Source organism: Musa acuminata, chromosome BXJ3-8, assembly GCF_036884655.1.
Source record: "Musa acuminata AAA Group cultivar baxijiao chromosome BXJ3-8, Cavendish_Baxijiao_AAA, whole genome shotgun sequence".
In the NCBI taxonomy this organism is placed as follows: Eukaryota; Viridiplantae; Streptophyta; class Magnoliopsida; order Zingiberales; family Musaceae; genus Musa; species Musa acuminata.
The window spans coordinates 50,532,267-50,553,742 of record NC_088356.1 but is presented as its reverse complement, the minus strand read 5'-3'; the positions used below and the strand labels follow the sequence as shown (position 1 = coordinate 50,553,742).

Sequence of the window (21,476 nt, the reverse complement as noted above, 5' to 3'; positions counted from 1 at the left end):
GTAGAATCAGCTGAACTTTAATCTCAATATTTCCCACAAGAATAAAATCCTAGAAGATACATTCACTTGAAGCTTCATCCCATAAATTCTTAAAGATATTAGCTAGTAACTGGTAAATACTTTGGTTTGGGATCAAATCTAGTTTTTATGATGCATATACTTCCTTCGTAATAAAAGAAAATGACATATTTAATTCATAAGTGGATATTATGAATGGTTGCGTGGCAAGTAATAAAGCTATCAATCCTCTTTTGAGGATCCGCGGAGTATAATACTTTTGGTGTCTCCTTTTACCACCGGACTCTTCGATGCGATTGGTGTTTCGGATCGGATATGTAATCCATCTCTGTATGATAACAAAAATATATCACATAAATTTATTATAAATGATATTTCAAGTGAATATATATAATATGAAGGCTGGATTGAACGTGAAGTAATGGTAGCTTGATGTTGTTTTTGGGAACCGCTGCGTCCGACCCACTGTAAACTAAAACGGTGATCGCCTCGCCACTTGTTTCTCTCTTTTTCCGGTCGAAGGTTTCCACCCGCGGCAATTCAATTCTACGAACACCTTGTCTACGTTGACTCTTTATATATTTGATCCTCTCGGTCAGAACACGCGCGATGGTTTCAATCCTCCTCCACTTCCTCCTCCTCCCAACAGATTCGCGGTAGCAGTAGCCGGAGCTCCAATGGGAAAGGCGGAGGGCTCCTCCTCCGGCGATGGCGGCAACGCGAAGAGCCACCGGATATGCGCCTGGGCGGCCGTTGTCGCCCTGGTCGCCGTCGCCGTCGCCCTCGCAATCGCCGCAGGCTCCAGAAACGCCCCCGAGATCCCTGACTCCGCCACCGGCAACAAGTCTTGTGAGTGCCTCCCGGTAGGTTTCCTGCTTAAAGGTTTGATTTGGCTTGATGGGATTTGTTTCCTGGGGGCTGATATCGGTGTGAGACGACGACATCGTAGGGATCCAGGAGCTACACGGGCTTGGTGGAGGACTGCTGCTGCGACTACGAAACGGCGGATTCGCTGAACGAACAAGTGCTGCATCCGATACTCCAGGAGCTTGTGAAAACTCCCTTTTTCCGTTATTTTAAGGTACTCCGGTGGAATTCGTTCCTTCCTAGTTTTTTTTTTTTCTTAGGCTTCTTTTCTTGTGTGCTTGTATATTTATATATCCAATTGGATCACTTCGAAACCTCGTTAGGATTAATGCCCATGGCAGCAACAAATCTCTCTCTCTCTCTCTCTCTCTCTCTAACAGCTTTAAGATGTGGTAGTGAAGTCTACTTTATGAAATGTTAGTATTGATTTATAAAGAACACGTGCTAGTGAAATTACATGACAATTTCTATTGCTACTTTATGAGATATTAGTGAAGATTTATAAAGAACACCATCTATTATACTTATTAGAACTAAAACATTATGGACTCTTCATTGTGCTCTCTATTAATAGTAGGGGTTGGATCCTACACGAGCATATATTCACCTTCTCACTGCGTGACATAGTCTTCCTTGGTCGGTGCTCTAGGTATTCAATTCACAATCCTTGCCAATGTCCTAATGTTTCCTCTAAAAGTTTCCACGGTTTATTGCATGCTATATTTTTCTTCTTTGAGTTAAACTCATCTATCTTGACATTCTTTAGTCAGAATAATTATCCAATGTGTTGTTTTCTAAGCTTGCAACGTTTTTGTAGATGGTTTTGTTGCTATCCTCTAAACATTTTGCTTTTTGGTTGAGGGACAGTAGAATGTTTCCAGCCACCAGTAGGCGCAGTTATATATTCAACTGACCTCTCTTGTTTATGAGGCTATTCAGGCTTTTCTCTTTGATCTCCCTTCTGTGCTTTCTACTACTTCTTATCCATTTGTATTAGTTATGTGCCTTCATTTTTCTAATATAGTATTACTATGATTGTATTTAGTATATTTCATGACATTCTTAGTTGTTGTAAACTCCTAAAGCTTTTTGCCTTGTCCTAGAGTTTATTGATTTGATCTCTGATATAGTTATGGACTTTTAAGGCTGATCCTTTTGGTCATTTGTTGAGTAACTATTAATTAATAAATGTCTTTGATTACATCAATATAGTTCAACTGCATAATTTTCTCATTTAATGAACGTACTATTCCTAATTTCAGTAAAAATGTTGCAATGTGCTTTTATAGGTTGCCTAACGAATGTGCAGCTTCCATCATCTTCTTACTTTGCAGCATTGTTTGAATAACACCATGATTTACTTGTTTGTACAAAAATAAATTGGTATCTAGTACAAATTCCATATCTTGATCTGTCCAGTCACTCTGTTATTTCCCATCGTGGCAGATATACTCAATTTTGGACTTGTTTGCACAACCTTTTGTATCTTCTTTTTTCTTATACCAAAATTTATGAGAAAAATTAGGTAGTTGCTTACCATTTAAGAAACTATTGAGTTCATTTTACTGGTTAACAACAGAATTCATGATGTTGTTATTAACTATTTTGATTATTTGAATGAATAAATTAGATTTCTATTTATTGAACTTAATCTAAACTTTGGAGGAATTCGTTTTTCAACCAAAGCCCTGCCAAATATTCTGTCTTGACTGATATGCTTTCGTATATTTCTGGTTTCCTGCATCAATCGGTCTATATGTCCACCATTTTCTTCCCTTATGGAAATTCATTGTTATGCTTTTATAGTTATATGTTTCACATGCTTAGAGCTCTTCAAGTTTTTGCAACGTGAATCTTGTTTCTCAGAAACTGTTCTATTGTTGATTTGCTAGGTAAAATTGTGGTGTGATTGCCCATTCTGGCCAGATGATGGGATGTGCCATCTTCGGGATTGTTCTGTCTGTGAGTGTCAAGAAAGCGAGTTTCCAGAGCCGTTTAAGAAATCCTCCGGTGTGCTTTCTGCTGATGATGTGATTTGTCAGGAGGGAAAACCACAAGCTGCTGTGGATAGGACTCTTGATGACAAAATTTTTAATGGGTGGATTGAGATTGACAATCCCTGGACTTATGATGATGAGACTGATAATAGTACCCTCCAGCTCTGATTTGCTATTAGATTCATTTTGTGTTTTTCGGTTGCTTTTCTTCCCATTTGTATTTGATTTTGCAAACTAGAAATTTATCAATGCATTTCATTTTCTTGCAGCTGCAATGACATATGTCAATCTCCAACTGAACCCGGAGAGGTACACTGGTTATGCGGGTCCATCAGCTCAAAGGATATGGGCTGCTGTTTACCAGGAAAATTGCCCACAATGTTAGTTATTTTGGTAGTTTATTTCCTTCTTATCCGTACTTTTGTAATATTGTCTTGTTGTTTTTAACACCATGATTATGAGCATGCTCTGTCTAATTTTTATTACTAGAGTACTCTTTTTCATAATTGTTTCCTGTATCTCCATCCTTGTTAGTTTCTTGGTTATGGGGATAGCACAACTTAATAATTTTATGTATCTGAATAAACTATCAAGAAATAGATCATTCTTTGTACATAACATGTGAATTTATAGTATTTTTCATCAAACAAGTTTATTGACTGAGTTTGTGGTTTTTTTTTCTCACTTCAATCCAAATTTTATCTTGTATGACTGTGACATTGCTTGGTTGGGTACATAATGAAAGAAATCTCGTGTTGTACTACTACTATCTTTGTTATCTTGAACTTTATCCTTTTCAGATCCTTCTGAAGATCTGTGTCATGAAAAGAAGGTGATGTACAAATTGATCTCCGGGCTGCATTCCTCAATTTCAGTTCACATAGCTTCTGATTATCTCCTTGATGCATTTACCAATTTGGTAATTTTTTTCTGCACACTCCCTTGAGCTACCTGACTTTTTTTTTTATGTGCTTTTCATTAGTGATAATCTCAGGTGTACTTTCTTCTGAATGAATGCAGTGGGGGCAAAACCTGGAGTTGCTTTATGATCGAGTGTGGAAGCACCCAGATCGTGTCAGGAATTTATATTTTGTCTATCTCTTTGTTCTGAGGGCAGTGACAAAGGTAACCCATTCCAATCCCGCTAGTATAGTGGAATTAAATTCTCCATTTGCAGAAAGATAATTAATGTTTATGATATTTCTATATTTCTATCATCCTTAACTTTTATATCAAGTTTTGACCATAAGATTTAGTTTCAGACATGTGAAACATTGCTTAGTGCTTCTCAGACATGATATTATGGTTCATGATCATAATTTAGTCTTCCAGGATATTGGAACAATAAAGAAAGTTTTACTTGAGGTTCCCCTTTTGTCAATATCAATGTATAAGCATGTGAGCTTTCACTCAGTGCCTCAAACTTTATTTTCTTATAAAATTTCCTCCTTGGCCTTAAACAAATAGGATCACAGTGTGTTTAAAGTCTTGACAGCCATGGCCACTATAGAATGTCAGGAGGTTTAGGTCTATGCAGCCTTAGCCTCATGTGCAGTAAAATACTGTTTTCATGACTTGATTTGCTACCACTGTGCCAAGGCTCACTCACTAGTAGGTGGGATGTGCATGCTGCAAAATAAAAATGGTCTTCTGATGGAAGGAACTAATTTTTCGTGGTGTTGTTATTAGTAAGAAACATAGTCTTGATTTATTATCTCGAATTTTGCTATAGCACTAAATATTTGGGTTATATATGAGGATGTAAATCCTGGTATAGACAATGTTTTATAGCAGTCATGCAATTATAACGCAACAACCTTCTGCCTTGCCTAACAAAATGCAGAACTTTTTATTTGATTCAATTTGTCATTAAGTAAGACGTTTCTATGCAAGTAACCTTCTGTCTTCCCTAACAATATGCACAAACTTTCATTTGATTTAATCTATCATCAACAAAGTGGGATCCTTGCCCTTCGCTGTGGTAACTGTACTGAATCCTTCTACTATCATCAACAAGTTGGATCATACGAATTACTCCCTAAAGGACGAAGCCCATGTCCTTGCATGAATGAACATGCATGCATGTGCTGTTGCCTTGAAAACTGCTTTAATATTTCGAATGTGTATTTCCACGTGCATGTGTTTTGGCTTGATCTGTCTTATGTATAATGTAATGTTCTGCTGACTTTAGTAACATTCTTCTAGTTGATGTGCTTCAGGCTGCAGATTATTTGGAACAGGCCGAGTACAACACTGGCAATCCTATAGAGGATTTGAAAACTCGATCATTGGTGAGACAGCTACTGTACAATCCCAAACTTCTATCTGCTTGCCCGGTACCCTTTGATGAAGCCAAGCTCTGGCAAGGTGAAAATGGGCCCGAGCTGAAGCAGCAGATTCAGAAGCAATTCAGAAACATCAGGTTTGCATTTGGCAACTCGACATGTAACTTATTGGACATGCCTGTTGCACTAACCAAATTTATTTGCATGTTACAGTGCAGTAATGAACTGTGTGGGATGTGAGAAATGCCGGCTGTGGGGAAAACTGCAAGTCAATGGTCTAGCAACAGCTTTAAAAATTCTTTTCTCTGTTGATGGTGAAAACAATCAAAACCAGCCAGTATGTTACTTTCATCATGAATATCCTTTCTGAACTTATTTCATCCATATAAATACTAGGTTTTGCCAAAAAAATGAAACCCACTTTAAGAAGTTGAGAAGTTGATCATGGTAGTACCGACTGATTATCTGATCTCAACAGTCATGTTGGAAGCTTGAAATAGAATAATAAAATGGAAAACAGAAAGGGAAACTATCAGATAAAAACAACGAGATACAGATTTTTCTTGGTCGATTTTTTAGGACAATTTTCCCTTTTCTTTGCTTAAAATGGGAAATGTCTGGAAGTATATAAAGATTGATTCCTATATACTTTTCCTGATGCATTTTGATGTGGATTTTCAGCTGCAGCTGCAAAGAAATGAAGTGATCGCACTGTTCAACCTTCTAAATAGACTCTCAGAGTCGATAAAATTCGTTCATGACATGGAACCTCTCATGGAGAAGGTGGAAAGGCATGATTCTAACCCCACAGCTACTTCATAGCAAGACAATTCTTTTCCTTTTTTGCATTAATACTCTGGTGAGCCTTCTCCCACCTCCCTTCTTCTTGCAATCAATCTTTATCTCATCATCTTCTCAACAGTTTCCTTTCTTTCTGACTTGCCAGTTTTTGTGCCCCCGGTGAGGCAGAAAAGGAAGACACACAACCCTTTAAAAATACGACATATACCTGATGGTGTTGGAATAAGTAAATCATGTAGTTGAAGGATTTTATGAGAAAGGGAAACATATTTGCTCAATTCAATGCTTCTGTGTGCCATTAAATTATGGTCTTGAGCACAGTGATTTTTGTATCATATAGTTCTTCAAAGATGCTGGCGACTATGCCATTGTTTGCAGATCCATCTTTTAAACAACTGTGACTCCATGGATGGTTCTCATACTGACTTTCCCTTATTAATATTGCTATGGCAATATATTTCTTTATGTATTTAGATTTTCCACAAGATTCGCTCTCATTAGCATTCATCTAAAAACTTTGATCCATTTCTACTAATTGTTGTTAGTGGTGATTTTTTTATTTAAATTTTAAAGTAATTAAAAATAAAATGATTTTTTTTTTATTTTAGTGGTGATTTGTTAGTGGTGATTTTAAAGTGATTTTTTTATTTGTTAGTATGTGTATATATATATTACATATATATATGTATATTACATATATGTATATGTATATGTATATATGCATATATATATATATATATATATATATGTATATGTATATATATACATATATGTATATATATATATATATGTGTATATATATATATATATACACATATATATATATATATACACATATATATATATATACACACACATATATATATATATATATATATATATATATATACACACGTGGAAAATGTTCGATAAACGTGATTGACGTAAGTAGGCAGTTGAATTCCTGCATTTGACTGCAGAGGAAGAAGGACACCTTAATTGACTGACTGTTCACAAAAGTTCCAAATCCAGAGTTTGATGCGTGCCACTCGAGTTCTTCATTAATCACATAAGCCCACACTATATATAAATGTGCTCATGTATGCTTCTATTATGCATAAATGTGATCCCTCGCGTTCTTAATTCTTAGATCTATAAAAGGGAAGGTGAGTGATGAGGGAATTGAATACACAGACGAATTATCAGCTTTGGTTCATGAATCATCGTGTGACCAAAGTCAAGTTAGAACATTTTGTTGGATTTACAGAGATAAACAACTTTGTTCGAGGTTGGATCATTGGCGGTCCACATGGTAATCATTTTCAACTTAAATATTGGAATAAGATATGATGAAGGCATAAAGAAAAAAAGTTCATTGATAACACACGCAAAAAGTCAGAAAGAAAGTTGCGGGAATTTAATGAGACAAGTGAATGGAATCCATCAAAAAATGAAAAGAAATGTGAAGAGAAAGATGAATGATAGTTTAAGCATGTTCTTATGTCAAGCAGCTACTTCCACGTTCATGATCAGAGTCCTTCTTTCATCCTCGGCATCTGCGTGTACATACATGCCGGTCGTCGACCTCAATTCTTACAAGAACCGCAGGTGTGTGTGTTGGGGTCATGGGTGCAACACGAAGGCCCCGACGGCGTCACCGGCCCTTGAGGCAGCGACTGCAGCAAGAGGCCGCCGTGCTCTCGCCACCACCGCCACTCTCCTTGCGTCGGCCTCCCCGCCATCATCGGAGGCTGCAAGCTCGCAACCAGTAGCAGCAACAACACCAGCTGCCTCATCGTCGCCGTGGCCTCTCTCTCTCTCTCTCTCTCTCTCTCTCTCTCTCTCTCTGTATATATAGAAGAGGAAGATCTCTCTCTCTCTCTCTGATCGTCGTATTCCTCTCGCCACTTCGAAAGCGGGAATTCGTCGCAACGTTGCTGTTGGGATTTAAGAGGGCTTGAAAACACCATAGTCAACCTTCTAACTTTTGCGTTGATTCAATGCGCCGCCGTTGACGGGATCAAAGGATCGGAAGTGGGGAGTAGGTGGGTCGATCTCTCCACCTACCTCGCAGATTGCTTCCACGAGTTCACTCGCCCTGGACATCGTAACGCCACGTCGATTGCCTCGGCCGCTATCTCATCTATATTGTTACCTCGTTTTAGCTCTATCGTGTTTCGATTGCATGACAAATACAAGAATATCGAGAATGTAGTGACAGTTTGGGAAGAAGAAGAAAAAGCAGCAGCAGCAGCAAATTTTGCAGACAGAAATACAATCAGACGTTTGATTTCTATCAAAACATGAAACAAGAAAATCCCAATCTGTTGTTTCTGGAAATTGCTATGTTCAGACATGCTTGCATTAGTCGCATGGAAACTCTGACACTTGCTATGTAATTTTAGTGCATAAAATAAGAATCAGGATAATGCATGATAGAACAGCCTTGGCAGTAAAATGGAAGAACACTGTACCGAGTTCGTCTGACGTGATAACGATGATATATATACGTATTTTTCTTCTATATATTTCCTCGTTTGTATAGATTTTAATGTAAGAAATTTTAATGAAGCCAACTTGTGTTTCTAAATCATTGTAATAGAAACACAATAAAACTAATGCGGAAATGAAATAGCGTACCTCCAGCCATTGTCGCCAAGAATTTCTACAGAGGTTTCTTCTTGAACTTTGGTTCTTCTCGGCTCAGAACTCTCGCTTTAGATGGTGTAGGAAAGTCTTTCGCTTCAAAGAGATGATTGAACCAAGGGACCAAAATCCTCATGTATATATAGATGTTCTCCCATCAAGAACATTTATCATCACCAACTCATAACGTTCAAGAATTAATTCAAATTTGTAACGTTTGGACCATAATGAAGAACTTAATGATATTAAATATTTAATTTATTAATAACGGTTTCATGCATAAAGAATAAGAAACTGAAATCATTTAAACCATAATAAATGAAGAAATTCATGATAATGAATTATGAATCTTAATGAGAACGGTTACGTTATTATTAAATCAGATATTTAATAATAACCGTTACATTCTCCCACTTGGTCCATACGTTTATCTTAATAATTTGAATTAATCTTTCTCGAACAACTTTCTTAAGAAATAAATACATGAATCATAGCGATAAGTCCTCTAAGAGCGAGTATTATCATCCATGTATCACGATGTATTTAGTTTCTTAATCTTAATGTGGTAATATTACTTTATGAATAAACCTTATGTTTATTCTTGGTCCAACAATAATATATTTTCTCAAAATAATGTGCACATAAATGAGAAAATTTCACAATATATAAGAGTTTCAATATCATTACAAAGTGGAACTAAGTCCCATTTTCTTAACATGATCCTTGAATTTTAGAGGTGGCATGCCTTTAGTCAAAGGATCAGTAATCATCAATTCAGTGCTAATGTGCTCAATGACCACTTTCTTTTCTTTTACACGTTCTCTTATGGCTAAATACTTAATGTCGATGTGTTTACTTCGACTTCCACTTTTATTGTTTTTAGCCATAAAGACAGCAGCTGAATTGTCATAGAAAATTCTTAATGGCCTAGAAATAGAATCCATGATTCTAAGCCCAGAAATGAAACTCTTAAGCCATACACCATGTGAAGTAGCCTCAAAGCAGGAGACAAACTCAGCTTCCATGGTAGAAGTAGCAGTCAAGGTCTGCTTAGCGCTTCTCCAAGAAATAGCTCCACCGGCCATCATAAAAATATATCCTGATGTTGATTTACGAGAATCAACACAACCGGCGAAGTCTGAATCTGAGTAACCAATCACATCCAGATTGTCTGTATGTCTATACATAAGCATGTAATCTTTGGTTCCTTGTAGATACCTCATCACTTTCTTTGCAGCTCTCCAGTGGTCCATACCTGGATTACTCTGATATCGACCTAGTATCCCCACAATAAATGCAATATCAGGTCTAGTACAGACCTGAGCATACATAAGGCTTCCTACGACAGAAGCATATGAGATGTTTTTCATTGATTTCCTTTCAAAATTGTTCTTAGGGCATTGGTTCAAATTGAACCTATCACCTTTCACAATGGGAGCAACACTTGGTGAACAATCCTTCATCCGAAATCTTTCTAAAAGTTTATCAATATAGGTTTCTTGTGATAGACCTAAAATGCCTCGAGGTCTATCTCTATAGATCTTAATGCCAATGACATAAGATGCTTCACCCATATCCTTCATGTCAAAATTTTTAGAAAGAAATTGTTTCACCTCATGCAGCAAATCCTTATCATTGGTTGCAAGCAAAATATCATCTATGTATAAAACAAGGAAACATATTTTACTCCCACTAACCTTTTGGTATATGCATTGATCCATGGGATTTTCAATAAATCCGAATGAAGAAATCACTTCATGAAATTTAAAATACCATTGGCGGGAGGCTTGTTTTAAGCCGTATATAGACTTCCTAAGCTTGCAAACCAAGTGCTCACCAACACTAGAGGAGAAACCTTCAGGTTGTTTCATATAAACCTCTTCCTCTAGATCTCCATTAAGAAATGTTGTTTTCACATCCATTTGTTGCAACTCAAGGTCAAAATGAGCAACTAATGCTAAAATAATACGCAGAGAATCTTTCTTAGATACATGAGAAAATGTCTCCGTATAATCGATTCCCTCTTTTTGAGTAAATCCCTTTGCAACAAGTCTTGCCTTGTATCTCTCAATGTTGCCTAACGAATCTTTCTTAGTTTTAAAGACCCATTTGCAACTAATGGCCTTTGCTTCATTAGGCAACTCTACAAGATCCTAGACTCCATTGCTCATCATGGAATTCATCTCTTCTTTCATAGCATCATGCCACAAATTTGACTTTTTGCAACTCATGGCTTGTGAAAATGTTTCAGGATCATTTTTGGCTCCAATATTATAGTCAGATTCTTGTAGATATACAACATAATCACTAGGAATTGCCGATCTTTTATTTCTAGTAGATCTTCTTAATGTTGTACCAATAGTTCCTTGAGGAACTTGTGGTTCAACTAGTTGTTCAGGAGCTTGTTGTAATTCCTGAACTGCTTGATCTATTAGAATACTATCAACAACTTGTGGAATTTAAATGATTGGTTGTTCAGCACTAGTTTGTACTTGAGGAGTGCTATGAACTATAACCAATCTATCAGTTGATGTGGAAGGTTGAGATTCTATATGATCATGTGCGGAAACTATGTTCCTGAAATGATCGCTCCCACTAATCACATCATCCTCAAGAAATTTAGCGTTTCTTGATTCCACAATCCTAGTTGTGTGAGATGGACAATAGAACCTGTAACCTTTTGACTTTTCGGCATATCCAATGAAATATCCACTAACAGTCCTCGGGTCCAGTTTCTTCTCTTGTGGATTATATATCCTGACTTCAGACGGACATCCCCAAATGCGCATATGTCGCAAACTCGATTTCCAACCTTTCCATAGTTCAAATGGTGTCTTTTGGACAGCCTTGGTTGGAACTCGGTTTAATATATACACAGCCGTTTTTAATGCTTCAGTCCATAAGAACTTAGGAAGATTGGAGTTGCTAAGCATACTCCGCACCATGTCCAATAATGTTCGATTTCTTCTTTCTGCAACACCATTCTGGTCTGGAGAACCAGGCATAGTGTATTGGGCAATAATCCCATGTTCTTGAAGAAACTTAGCAAAAGGACCAGGTGCTTGTCCATTTTCAGTATATCTACCATAATATTCTCCACCCCTATCTGATCTCACAATTTTAATTTGCTTACCATATTGGTTCTCAACTTTAGCCTTAAAGACTTTGAAGGCATCCAATGCTTCATTTTTATTATGAAGCAAATATATATACATATATCGTGAGTAATCATCTATAAAGGAGATGAAGTATTTCTGACCATGTATGTCCATGTCTGGACAACATATATCAGTATGAATTATTTCTAATGAGTCTGAACTCCTATTAGCACCCCTTTTGGACTTATTGGTCTGTTTTCCTTTAATACAGTCCACACAAGTCTTAAAATTAGTAAAATCAAGAGTACTAAGTACCCCATCTTTAACTAATCTTTTAATTCTCTCTATGGAGATATGTCCTAATCTTCGATGCCATAATATAGAGGAGTCCTCATTAATATTACACCTCTTAATGCCAGCGTGAACATGCATTGAACCTTGAGTATTATCATTTTGTAATAAAATACGGTAAAGTCCGTCAGACAAAATACCATTCCCAACACAATCAGATTTATATAATAAATGAAATGATGTGTCTTTAAAATGAAAGGAATATCCAAATGGTACGAGTCTGGAAACAGAAATTAAGTTTCGTGAGAAACTTGGTACATAAAAGGTTCTTTCCAATTTTAAAACAAAACCACTACTTAAAGTTAAAATGCATGTTCCAATTGCTTCCACACGTGAGCCCATCTTATTTCCTGATAAGATGCTTTGCTCACTTCCCACTAGCTTCCTTAGGTTTTGCATACCCTGCAAAGAGTTTGCAATATGAATTGTTGATCCAGAGTCAATCCACCAGGTGTTAATATTAACATTGACCATATTAGATTCATAACATACATATGAGGTTGGTTTACCTTTCTTTTCAAGCCATTGTTGGAATTTCGTACATTCCTTCTTCATGTGTCCCTTTCTTTTACAAAAGAAACACCTTGCTTCTTTCTTGATATCAGCTTGGGGTGGTATTTTACCTTTTCCCTGCTGATAAGCCTTTTGATTGGCTTGATGTTTGTCAGTTTTGTTCTTCCCTCGAGTGGTTACCATCAATGCACTCTCACCCAATTCCATTACTAGCCTCTCTTCTTCTTGAACACACATGGTCATTAATTCATTAATTGACCATTTGTCCTTATGTGTATTGTAAGAAATTTTAAAATGACTATATTGAGGTGGAAGGGTGTTCAGAATATAGTGCACCAAGAAGGATTCTGACATATTAACCTCAAGTTTCTTAAGTTGAGCCGTAATATCTCGCATTTGCATTATATGCTCACGCACACCCTTTATGTTGGTGAGTCTAAGGGATGAAAATTTCATTATAAGGGTGCTTGCTAGTGCCTTATCCGAAGTGATGAATTGTTCATCGATAGCCTTTAGCAAGTCTCGGACATTTTCATGCTGGTCAACAGAACCACGTATGCCAGCAGTTATCTTAGTTTTGATAAACATCACGCTGAGCCGATTGGATCGCTCCCATCGCTCATATAACGCGATCTCAATTAGAGTGCTGGTATCAGTGACTATAGGTGGTTTAGTCTTTTCTAATAGCATAATCAATATCCATCCACCCTAAATGGAGGAGAACCCTCTCCTTCCATATCTTGTAGTTATCACCACTAAGTTCGGGAATATCACATCGAATATCAGAGAAATTAATAGTTTGAGAAACTACATAAAATCAAACATACTTATGTCAAAATTTGAAGCTTAATAGACTAAATTACATGTTTTACCAATGTGAAACATGTCAAAAATATGAATCTCATGACATAAAAATTGCCTGTGGGCTAAATTCTTAATTCAAATAGATCCATATGGTCTTTATGATAAAACTATAAAATTATATTTCAATTCATAATCCCTGTGGGTAAATTATGAAAATAATATGATATTTTATCCTGATTAATTATATTAAATATAATAAAAGATCATGTGGGATAACAATTATTATACGAAATATAATCAATCACAATATAATGTCTAATTACTTATGTGATCCTTATTTTAACTTTATATATAATTTTAATTAATTAAGGATGCTGTGGCTAATTCTTAATTAATTAAGATTATATGGATCACTAGACATTTTAAACATAAAAAATTTGCTCTTAACATAATATAACTAAATATGCATACATAATATGAGCATTTTACCGACTAAAAATGTTGAAAATGATATTTCCTCATAATTTTCAACAAAATATATCAATAAGTTTCCAAGAAGAAACCAAAATCAATTCATTTTCATGGCATAAAAATGAAAACTTTTTCATATCAAGGCAGAGGTCATTCGGCTCTGATACCAAATGTAAGAAATTTTAATGAAGCCAACTTGTGTTTCTAAATCATTGTAATAGAAACACAATAAAACTAATGCGGAAATGAAATAGCGTACCTCCAGCCATTGTCGCCAAGAATTTCTACAGAGGTTTCTTCTTGAACTTTGGTTCTTCTCGGCTCAGAACTCTCGCTTTAGATGGTGTAGGAAAGTCTTTCGCTTCAAAGAGATGATTGAACCAAGGGACCAAAATCCTCATGTATATATAGATGTTCTCCCATCAAGAACATTTATCATCACCAACTCATAACGTTCAAGAATTAATTCAAATTTGTAACGTTTGGACCATAATGAAGAACTTAATGATATTAAATATTTAATTTATTAATAACGGTTTCATGTATAAAGAATAAGAAACTGAAATCATTTAAACCATAATAAATGAAGAAATTCATGATAATGAATTATGAATCTTAATGAGAACGGTTACGTTATTATTAAATCAGATATTTAATAATAACCGTTACATTTAATGCATGAAATCACATACAAAGCGTTCCCTGTGAGAACACTGCGTATGATAACTTGCAATGCTGCGAAGTTCATGGAATTAGGTTTACTCCACGCTTACGAGCAATGATCGTAAACATGGAAATGGATAACTTTCCTGCAAGTAAGTTCGCCACGCAAATGGCTGCATAGTGTTCGTTTCTTCTTCCTTGTCGGAGTAAACAAGTCATGTCATCACCATCCCATGCGTGAGCAATCTAATCTCGCGATGACAAAGACCATTAGTTTCTTTCGTGGCTTTCGCACACATACCTTACGGAGAACAAGTAGAACACAAACGCTCTCACAAGTAGCGATCACACTCCAAAGCATTCAGCATAAAAAGCAATCTCGGTCACACATACATAGATATCACGGGTATGGTAATCCATACCTCTCACAGCATACCCTAATCTCGATCGACTTCGAACTCGCCGAGACTGCATATGATACGTATACCTAAGTATAGTTTCATCCGATCAATGATGAGGACAATGAGGACCGCCGCCATGAGCATCCGCTGTGGGGTTGTTGGTGCAGTTCGAAGGAAGGGACGCCTGTGGTGGCTTATGCTTCCGCTGCAGGAGGTCGTTGTCGCGGTGCAGAAGCCTCGCTGCCGCTAAAACATGCAAGCCTGGCATGGCCACCAGCAGCAGCAGCAGCATGAGAGCTTTGAAGATGGAAGCCATGTCGTGTGAGCAAGTGTCGTATGGGGTTCGTTTGATCGATGGGCGATGATGGAGTTAATTTATAGAAATGGCATTTCCTGTTCTTGATCCTGAAACCTACTGAAACTTTCACACTCGGCTTCCCAAGCAGAGAGATGGCATTTCCTGTTGTTGATCTTGAAACTTACTTGGAACTTTCACACTGGGCTTCCTATGGTGACTCTCCACACAGTAGCCCAGTGTGAAAGTTCCAAGTAAGTTTCAAGATCAACAACAGGAAATGCCATCTCTCTGCGAACTTTAAACACTTGGCTTCCTCTGCTGGCTCCTCGAGACAGTAGCAGAGAGAGAGAGAGAGAGAGAGAGAGTCTGAAGTGATCAGTTGACGTTGCATGGGTTCAGACTGCAGATGACGTTTGCATTGCGAAGCTGCCGAGAAACACCTCACCATTTGTGTGCCGATTACGGACAAGGAATAGAAGAGGGAGAGAGAGAGAGAGAGGCCGCAGAAAAGATAAGATCTCATATATTCTTCTTGCCGAAAGAGAAACACAAGGAAAAGTATGGGTATTTAAGAGAGAAGAATACTTCTTACGTCAGAATGATTTTGGTAAGTAGGTTAAAGTAAAAGCTTTGTTCAAATTAGCCCACCTAATAAGCTTATGTTGGTGAGAGAGAGAGAGAGAGAGAGAGAGAGAGAGAGAGAAGGCCTCATGTGTGGTAATGGTCATGTAAACTCTTGTAGGAATCTTGATTAGATTCTAATTATGATTATTTACCAATAATGGATTACAGATATATTTTCGGATTACGAATCAAATAAAAAGTATTTTAAAAAACGATATCGAAAAATATATCTCTTTTGATATTTAAAATTTAATATTAAATATATTTTATATAATAATAATATGATTATGATTTTACGTTTATATTAGGTTGACTAGTTGACTCTCCTCGAACAAGAAGGTGCCGAGTAAATGAAGTCAACGCTTCCCACCCTGCATCGCAAGTGGGGGGTTAGGAGGAGGAATCCCACCAGATGTGGTTTCACAAGGAGTGAAACGAAGAAGAAGGCGGCTTCCGTGAGTACAAAAGCAGCATGCAAGAGATTTGATTGAGAAACATAGTATGCATCTTCTATTTCCAACATATTGGCTGCCATTTTCCACCAAACTTCTCTTCTCGTCTCTTTCTAATCACTACTCCATAAGATGTATCATTCGAAGCTCGAACGCTGTCTCCTACTAACTCCCAACCTTTGCTTAAACAAAGCTCGATCGTCGACAAAATCCTTTGTAGGCCTTCTCTGTCCAGCTTTTGATGATGATGATCGTTATCGTCGACAAGAACCTGATTCGATTTTTCTCTGTTTAAGATTACATTTTTCAACTTAATTTTTTTAAATATTTTTTTCTTCAGAAAATAAAAGAATTTTCAAAAGTAAACTTGCATGCTAATCTTTTATTAGTTCATTTCGTTGACAATTCAACTCATTCCGTGGAGCTTTATGATCTTAATAGTGGCAAAAGATTCTTGTTGCGATATCACAAAAGCTCACTGTAAAAAGATTTTTTTTTTTAGGCATTGACTTTATTGGTTTGTATTTTTCATAGTCAATGGCATGATTAAAAACAGTGATGCAATTTTCATAAGTATAATTTTACATATATTATTTAATTTTACAAATAATGATTTATCACTATCATACTAAAACATTATGTGAAAACTATTAACCACAATGTTTGTGGTTAACAAAGTGAACAATAGAATTGCCAGTGTGACGAGACAGGCACACAAAACAACCGTGAACTAAGCCAATTGCATATACTCTGTACAAAGATCGAATTGTTCCAACTTAATTATGCGGCTATACATAAGCATCAAGTTATTTGTTACAGAGTTCCAACAACAGAAGATCTATCTATACATCCCAACCACAGAGCACATTATAGTTGAATTGTGCATGTGACGGCGGCTTTGAAATCGATGAGGCGGTTGAAAGGTGGGTTTGTTGTTAGAAATCTCCATCTCTTCTTTCGAGGGTCGTAGATTTGAATCTCTATCGTGAGTCTTTTCTTGGACACTCTTCGTTGATCTGATGTATTTTGACACTGTATTAGTGTTGTCAACACATACAACTCCCCGTTCATTGCGACAAAGCCACATGAGCCATTTAAGGGAATCTTTCTTGGCAAGCTAGACTCTTTTGTCCATCGATTTAAAGCAAAGTCATATCTGCAATGCAAGTTTTCCACGATGATGATACTCGGAAACAGGATATCTTGAACTATATAAATACCAGACTGGGAAAAGATCTCTCAAGAAGTTAGCAAAATAGCATTTCTTAGGCAACATAACATACTAAACACCTCAATTTCTGTAGAATAATCTATATTTGTAAGCTATGACTGGAACATAATCTATATCTGATCAAGGTGTTCTATGTAAGACATCAACGAATGCTCAATTATCTGAACCAGGCATGAAAGCTTTAAGATCTACAAGCCACTAGAACTTATGAACAAAACCTTAAATTTGAACTGTTAGTCAACACATGGCTAACATTTATATATAGTGACAATATCATGAACGAAACCTCATTGTCAAGGGAAGATAGAGCAGGCTCGAAAATATCATGAGTTTAAATTGTACAGAAAATTTATTCTGAACATACTACATAGGGAGTTCACGAATTATACGATGATAATAGCTAACACAAACTGAAGTTGTTAAAGTAGTCATCGTCCATAATTTATTATGCTAATATCTTTTGGACGATCTAATGAAATTCTAGTATTTAAGTAGTTAAAAAATGCACCACCTAAAAAGCCTATATTATTTGTTATCGTAAAATAAGCATGATATAAAAAGCAACATACTCCAAGAATCAGCTCTCTTCTAGAATTGCATTAGATCCGGGGACTTAAAGCAGGGCAATGAGGAAGAACGCACGAGTAAAGGCACAACACAATTTCACAAGTTATACCATATATCTGCACCCAGACGTTGAGGTGTTCAAAGAGTTCCACTAAGATGAAGAAACAAAAAGAATAAACTGACAACCATAGCTTATACCCGTAAAACCCAAAAAACAGACGATATGAGAAACCGCTCCTTCACCTTGTGTAACCCCACCAAACTACAAATGATCTTTCAAATCATTCATTGTGATCTCAATGAATTCTAGATGTTCCCATTAGCTAAAGTTTCTAATCATAAAGGTAAAAGCGTTCGTAATTGGCCGAAGAAGAAGTTCATTCATTGAATTGACTATCAAATGGCAAAATCATTCGATCTAATACATTACTACATGGTTGGGTACAGCAATATTGTGGACTGACATACAATCAGTTCAGATATAATTTGGCCTTAACAATGTCCAAAAATTTCAAACTTAAAACCATGAGCAAAAAAAAATAAAAAAATGATGCCATAGAAGAATACAATTCGGAGAATAAAGATGAATAGCACAAAAACCAGCCACCTAAAAGAGCTAATACATTACTACATGGTTGGGTACAGCAATATTGTGGACTGACATACAATCAGTTCAGATATAACTTGGACTTAACAATGTCCAAAAATTTCAAACTTAAAACCATGAGCAAAAATAAATAAAAAAATGATGGCATAGAAGAATACAATTCGGAGAATAAAGATGAATAGCACAAAAACCAGCCAACTAAAAGAGCTAAATTTCACTTAGTATTCATTTAAAAATATCACTTTCTATCAGAAAGACTTCTCCCAGTACTTCTTTACTTGACGCCAAACAGTGTATACAGTAGCAAAAAGACATATTTAGTTAAGATTCAGATTTCCATCAGTTATTTCTGAGACGAACACCTAGATCTTTAAAAAGATGGATCCTTATAATTCGCATCAAGATAGATACTGAAGATAAGATTCATGGCATGAATTTAGTTCGGACAAAAGAATATAAAACAAAATCCTAGTTGATAATTCAGATATTCCGCATGCCATTTTTCATATTTGGAATGTTTTAAGTGCATGTATGAGGTGCACACACTGAACTGTATATAATTCAGATATGCTGCACACCATTTTTCATATTTGGAATGTTTTAACTTTTAAGTGCATGTATGAGGTGCACACACTGAACTGTATATAATTACAGTAGTAACACATCTACCTGGATGACTTCACCTGTAAAATTTTGTCGGTCTCCTGCTTTAAATTTTGGCTGCTACTAAAATAACAAGTAGAGAAAGTATTTCATTATTATATCTTGCCATACCATTATTTTTCTCTTCCTTCCATCTATTCGAGTCCAATAAAAAGATACTTTCTCTACTCGTTATTTTTTGAATAATATCAAATTGGGTGTCAGAGCAACTTGTCCTACACCACTCATATTATAAGGCATTTCTTTGTTTCTTGGATTAGCTAGTTATTCTCCAAATTGTTTCAACAGTGTATTAGATCAATTAACAAAACATATTCCGGGTTTTCCAACAAAGGTTGACAAGGTTTGCTTCCAAAGAGGCACCCATTCAGTAATCATATTTAGTTGTTAACTTCTGTTTATTATGTATGAAGTTAAATAAACTTCTTATTTAGTTGTTAACTAGAAGATTGCAGATATCCTTGACATTCTAATGCTTCGCAGATATTGTCAACATCATAACAATAACTGACAAGGAACAAGCGTAGATTCTCAAAGAAGAACACAAAGATACGACGAGGTGTACAGCAAGAAAGCTCAGCTAACTAATAAGGACAAATCAAAATTCAGACAACGAGAAAGTAATGCTGATGCTTCTCTTTGCATACAAGTTCATCATTTAGGATTATCAGAAAAAAAAAACACATTCCATAAATGCAACATACCGAAGAATGAAGGCAGTACAATACAAACCGAAGAAAGTTGAAGCCTACAATTGCAGTGATGAACTCTCTTCCAAGACTTTCATGATAATAATGTTTATAGCAGTGTCCCAATCCAACATTTGCAACTCGTAATTCAGTTCAAGAAGCAATCAAATGCAAAACCGTATTTCGGTATCAATTAATCACAGATCAAAAAGTTACCTGAAAATATTATTTGAGTCGAGCATGAAAATCTCCTTCACCTGACCATCCTCTCCATCGAGTGGTGCCACTGCCCCGAGCTTCCTTCTCTGCCCTTCCTCCCACATGTCTTCCACCTCCCTCCATTTCCCACTCTTCAGGCCCAGCACCATAGCGTTCTTGTAGTACACATCAGCCGGCACAACGCCTGAGACCGTCCGATAGTCGCCGTACCCTCCCATCACCCAGAACTCTTCTTCCTCACCGGCGTCCCTCTTGACCAAGAACCCCACACACCCGGCTCTGTCCCTCGGCAGACCTTTACGCATCCTCCACTCGCCCTCTTTCACGTCGTAGCACTCCACCGAGCTCATCCGATTACCTTCCAAGGGGAACATCGAGTGGCGTGAGCCACCGCCAGCCACGATGATTCTGCCCTCATCCCCGTCGCCCCCATTCTCGGACGGACGCAACGGCGCGCAGGCGAAGCTGCCACGGGGGAGGAGCATGTCAGGGAGGCGTTCCCAGGAGAGCGGAGGCGGCGCGGCGAGGTTGAGGCGGTGGGCGGCAGCAGACGCGATGGGGTGACCAAGGGGGTAGGAGCGGGCGTCGAACTGGGACCCGCCGAGGACGTAGAGGTGGTGGCCGAGAGCGACAGGGACGAAATTGGAGAGGCCATAGCGGTGGTAGTTGCAGGGCATCCGGGGGAGCGGGGCCCATGCGGCGGTGGCCGTGTCGAAGAGGCAGGGCGGCGTGATGGAGGGGTCAGCGGGAAAGAGGGCGAGGAGGTGGTGGCAGGGGAGGCGGAGCCTGCGGCGGAGAGGGAAGAGGACGAGCGGGGTGAGGAGGGCGCGCCACGCCCGGGAGATGACGCGGAGTCGGGACTGGTGAGAGTAGGGTAGTGACGCTAGGATCAACTCTGCGATGTCGTCGGGGAGGCCCGGAATCAGGGCTCCTCCGCCCGTGGCGTTTAGGGTTAGGGTTTCGATGGCGAAGGAGGAGCAGGATGAGGCAGAGGCAGAGGCGGAGGCGGGCGACGGCGACGGCGACGCCATCCCGCGTAGAACGAGAGCGATGGATCGAGGAAACGATTTCGAGGGTAAAGACGTCAATTTGATCTCCTTTTAACATAAAAGAAAACAGTGGTATCAACGTTGCTAAAAGTTCGCTCCCGTTTCCAGCATTACAAGTTCTATAAGCGACTGATCCGCTAATTCGATCGAGGAAACGATTCCGTTTCCCCCTTCCACTTCGAT

At 37.7% G+C, this 21,476-nt stretch overlaps 2 protein-coding genes across 2 annotated transcripts; one reads left to right on the top strand and one right to left on the bottom strand.

The window, feature by feature from the left end:
* Positions 1–458: 458 nt before the first annotated feature.
* LOC135645140 (endoplasmic reticulum oxidoreductin-1-like) lies at positions 459–6,437 on the top strand. Its single transcript, XM_065163236.1, has 10 exons — positions 459–881; positions 968–1,099; positions 2,778–3,033; positions 3,152–3,262; positions 3,683–3,801; positions 3,903–4,007; positions 5,102–5,304; positions 5,381–5,504; positions 5,849–6,026; positions 6,114–6,437. Exons 1-9 carry the CDS (start codon positions 696–698, stop codon positions 5,987–5,989), a joined length of 1,377 nt encoding a protein of 458 aa, XP_065019308.1. The 5' UTR covers positions 459–695; the 3' UTR covers positions 5,990–6,026; positions 6,114–6,437.
* Positions 6,438–16,994: 10,557 nt separating this feature from the next.
* Positions 16,995–21,370, bottom strand: LOC103995748 (F-box/kelch-repeat protein OR23). The gene is made up of 2 exons (XM_009416432.3): positions 20,242–21,370; positions 16,995–17,424 (listed from the first exon to the last, which is right to left on the bottom strand). The coding sequence occupies exons 1-2, from the start codon at positions 21,273–21,275 to the stop codon at positions 17,136–17,138; spliced, it is 1,323 nt and encodes a 440-aa protein (XP_009414707.2). The 5' UTR covers positions 21,276–21,370; the 3' UTR covers positions 16,995–17,135.
* Positions 21,371–21,476: the final 106 nt, after the last annotated feature.

Bases quoted from the DNA above. Each gene is read 5' to 3' on its own strand.
- LOC135645140 (XM_065163236.1), top strand. From the start codon at position 696: ATGGGAAAGGCGGAGGGCTCCTCCTCCGGCGATGGCGGCAACGCGAAG. The intron at 3,802-3,902 runs GTAATTTTTTTC...GAATGAATGCAG, and splicing joins TTGATGCATTTACCAATTTG to TGGGGGCAAAACCTGGAGTT. The intron at 5,505-5,848 runs GTATGTTACTTT...GTGGATTTTCAG, and splicing joins AAAACAATCAAAACCAGCCA to CTGCAGCTGCAAAGAAATGA.
- LOC103995748 (XM_009416432.3), bottom strand. From the start codon at position 21,275: ATGGCGTCGCCGTCGCCGTCGCCCGCCTCCGCCTCTGCCTCTGCCTCA. The intron at 17,425-20,241 runs GTAACTTTTTGA...CTTGCATTGCAG, and splicing joins GACTCAAATAATATTTTCAG to ATATGACTTTGCTTTAAATC.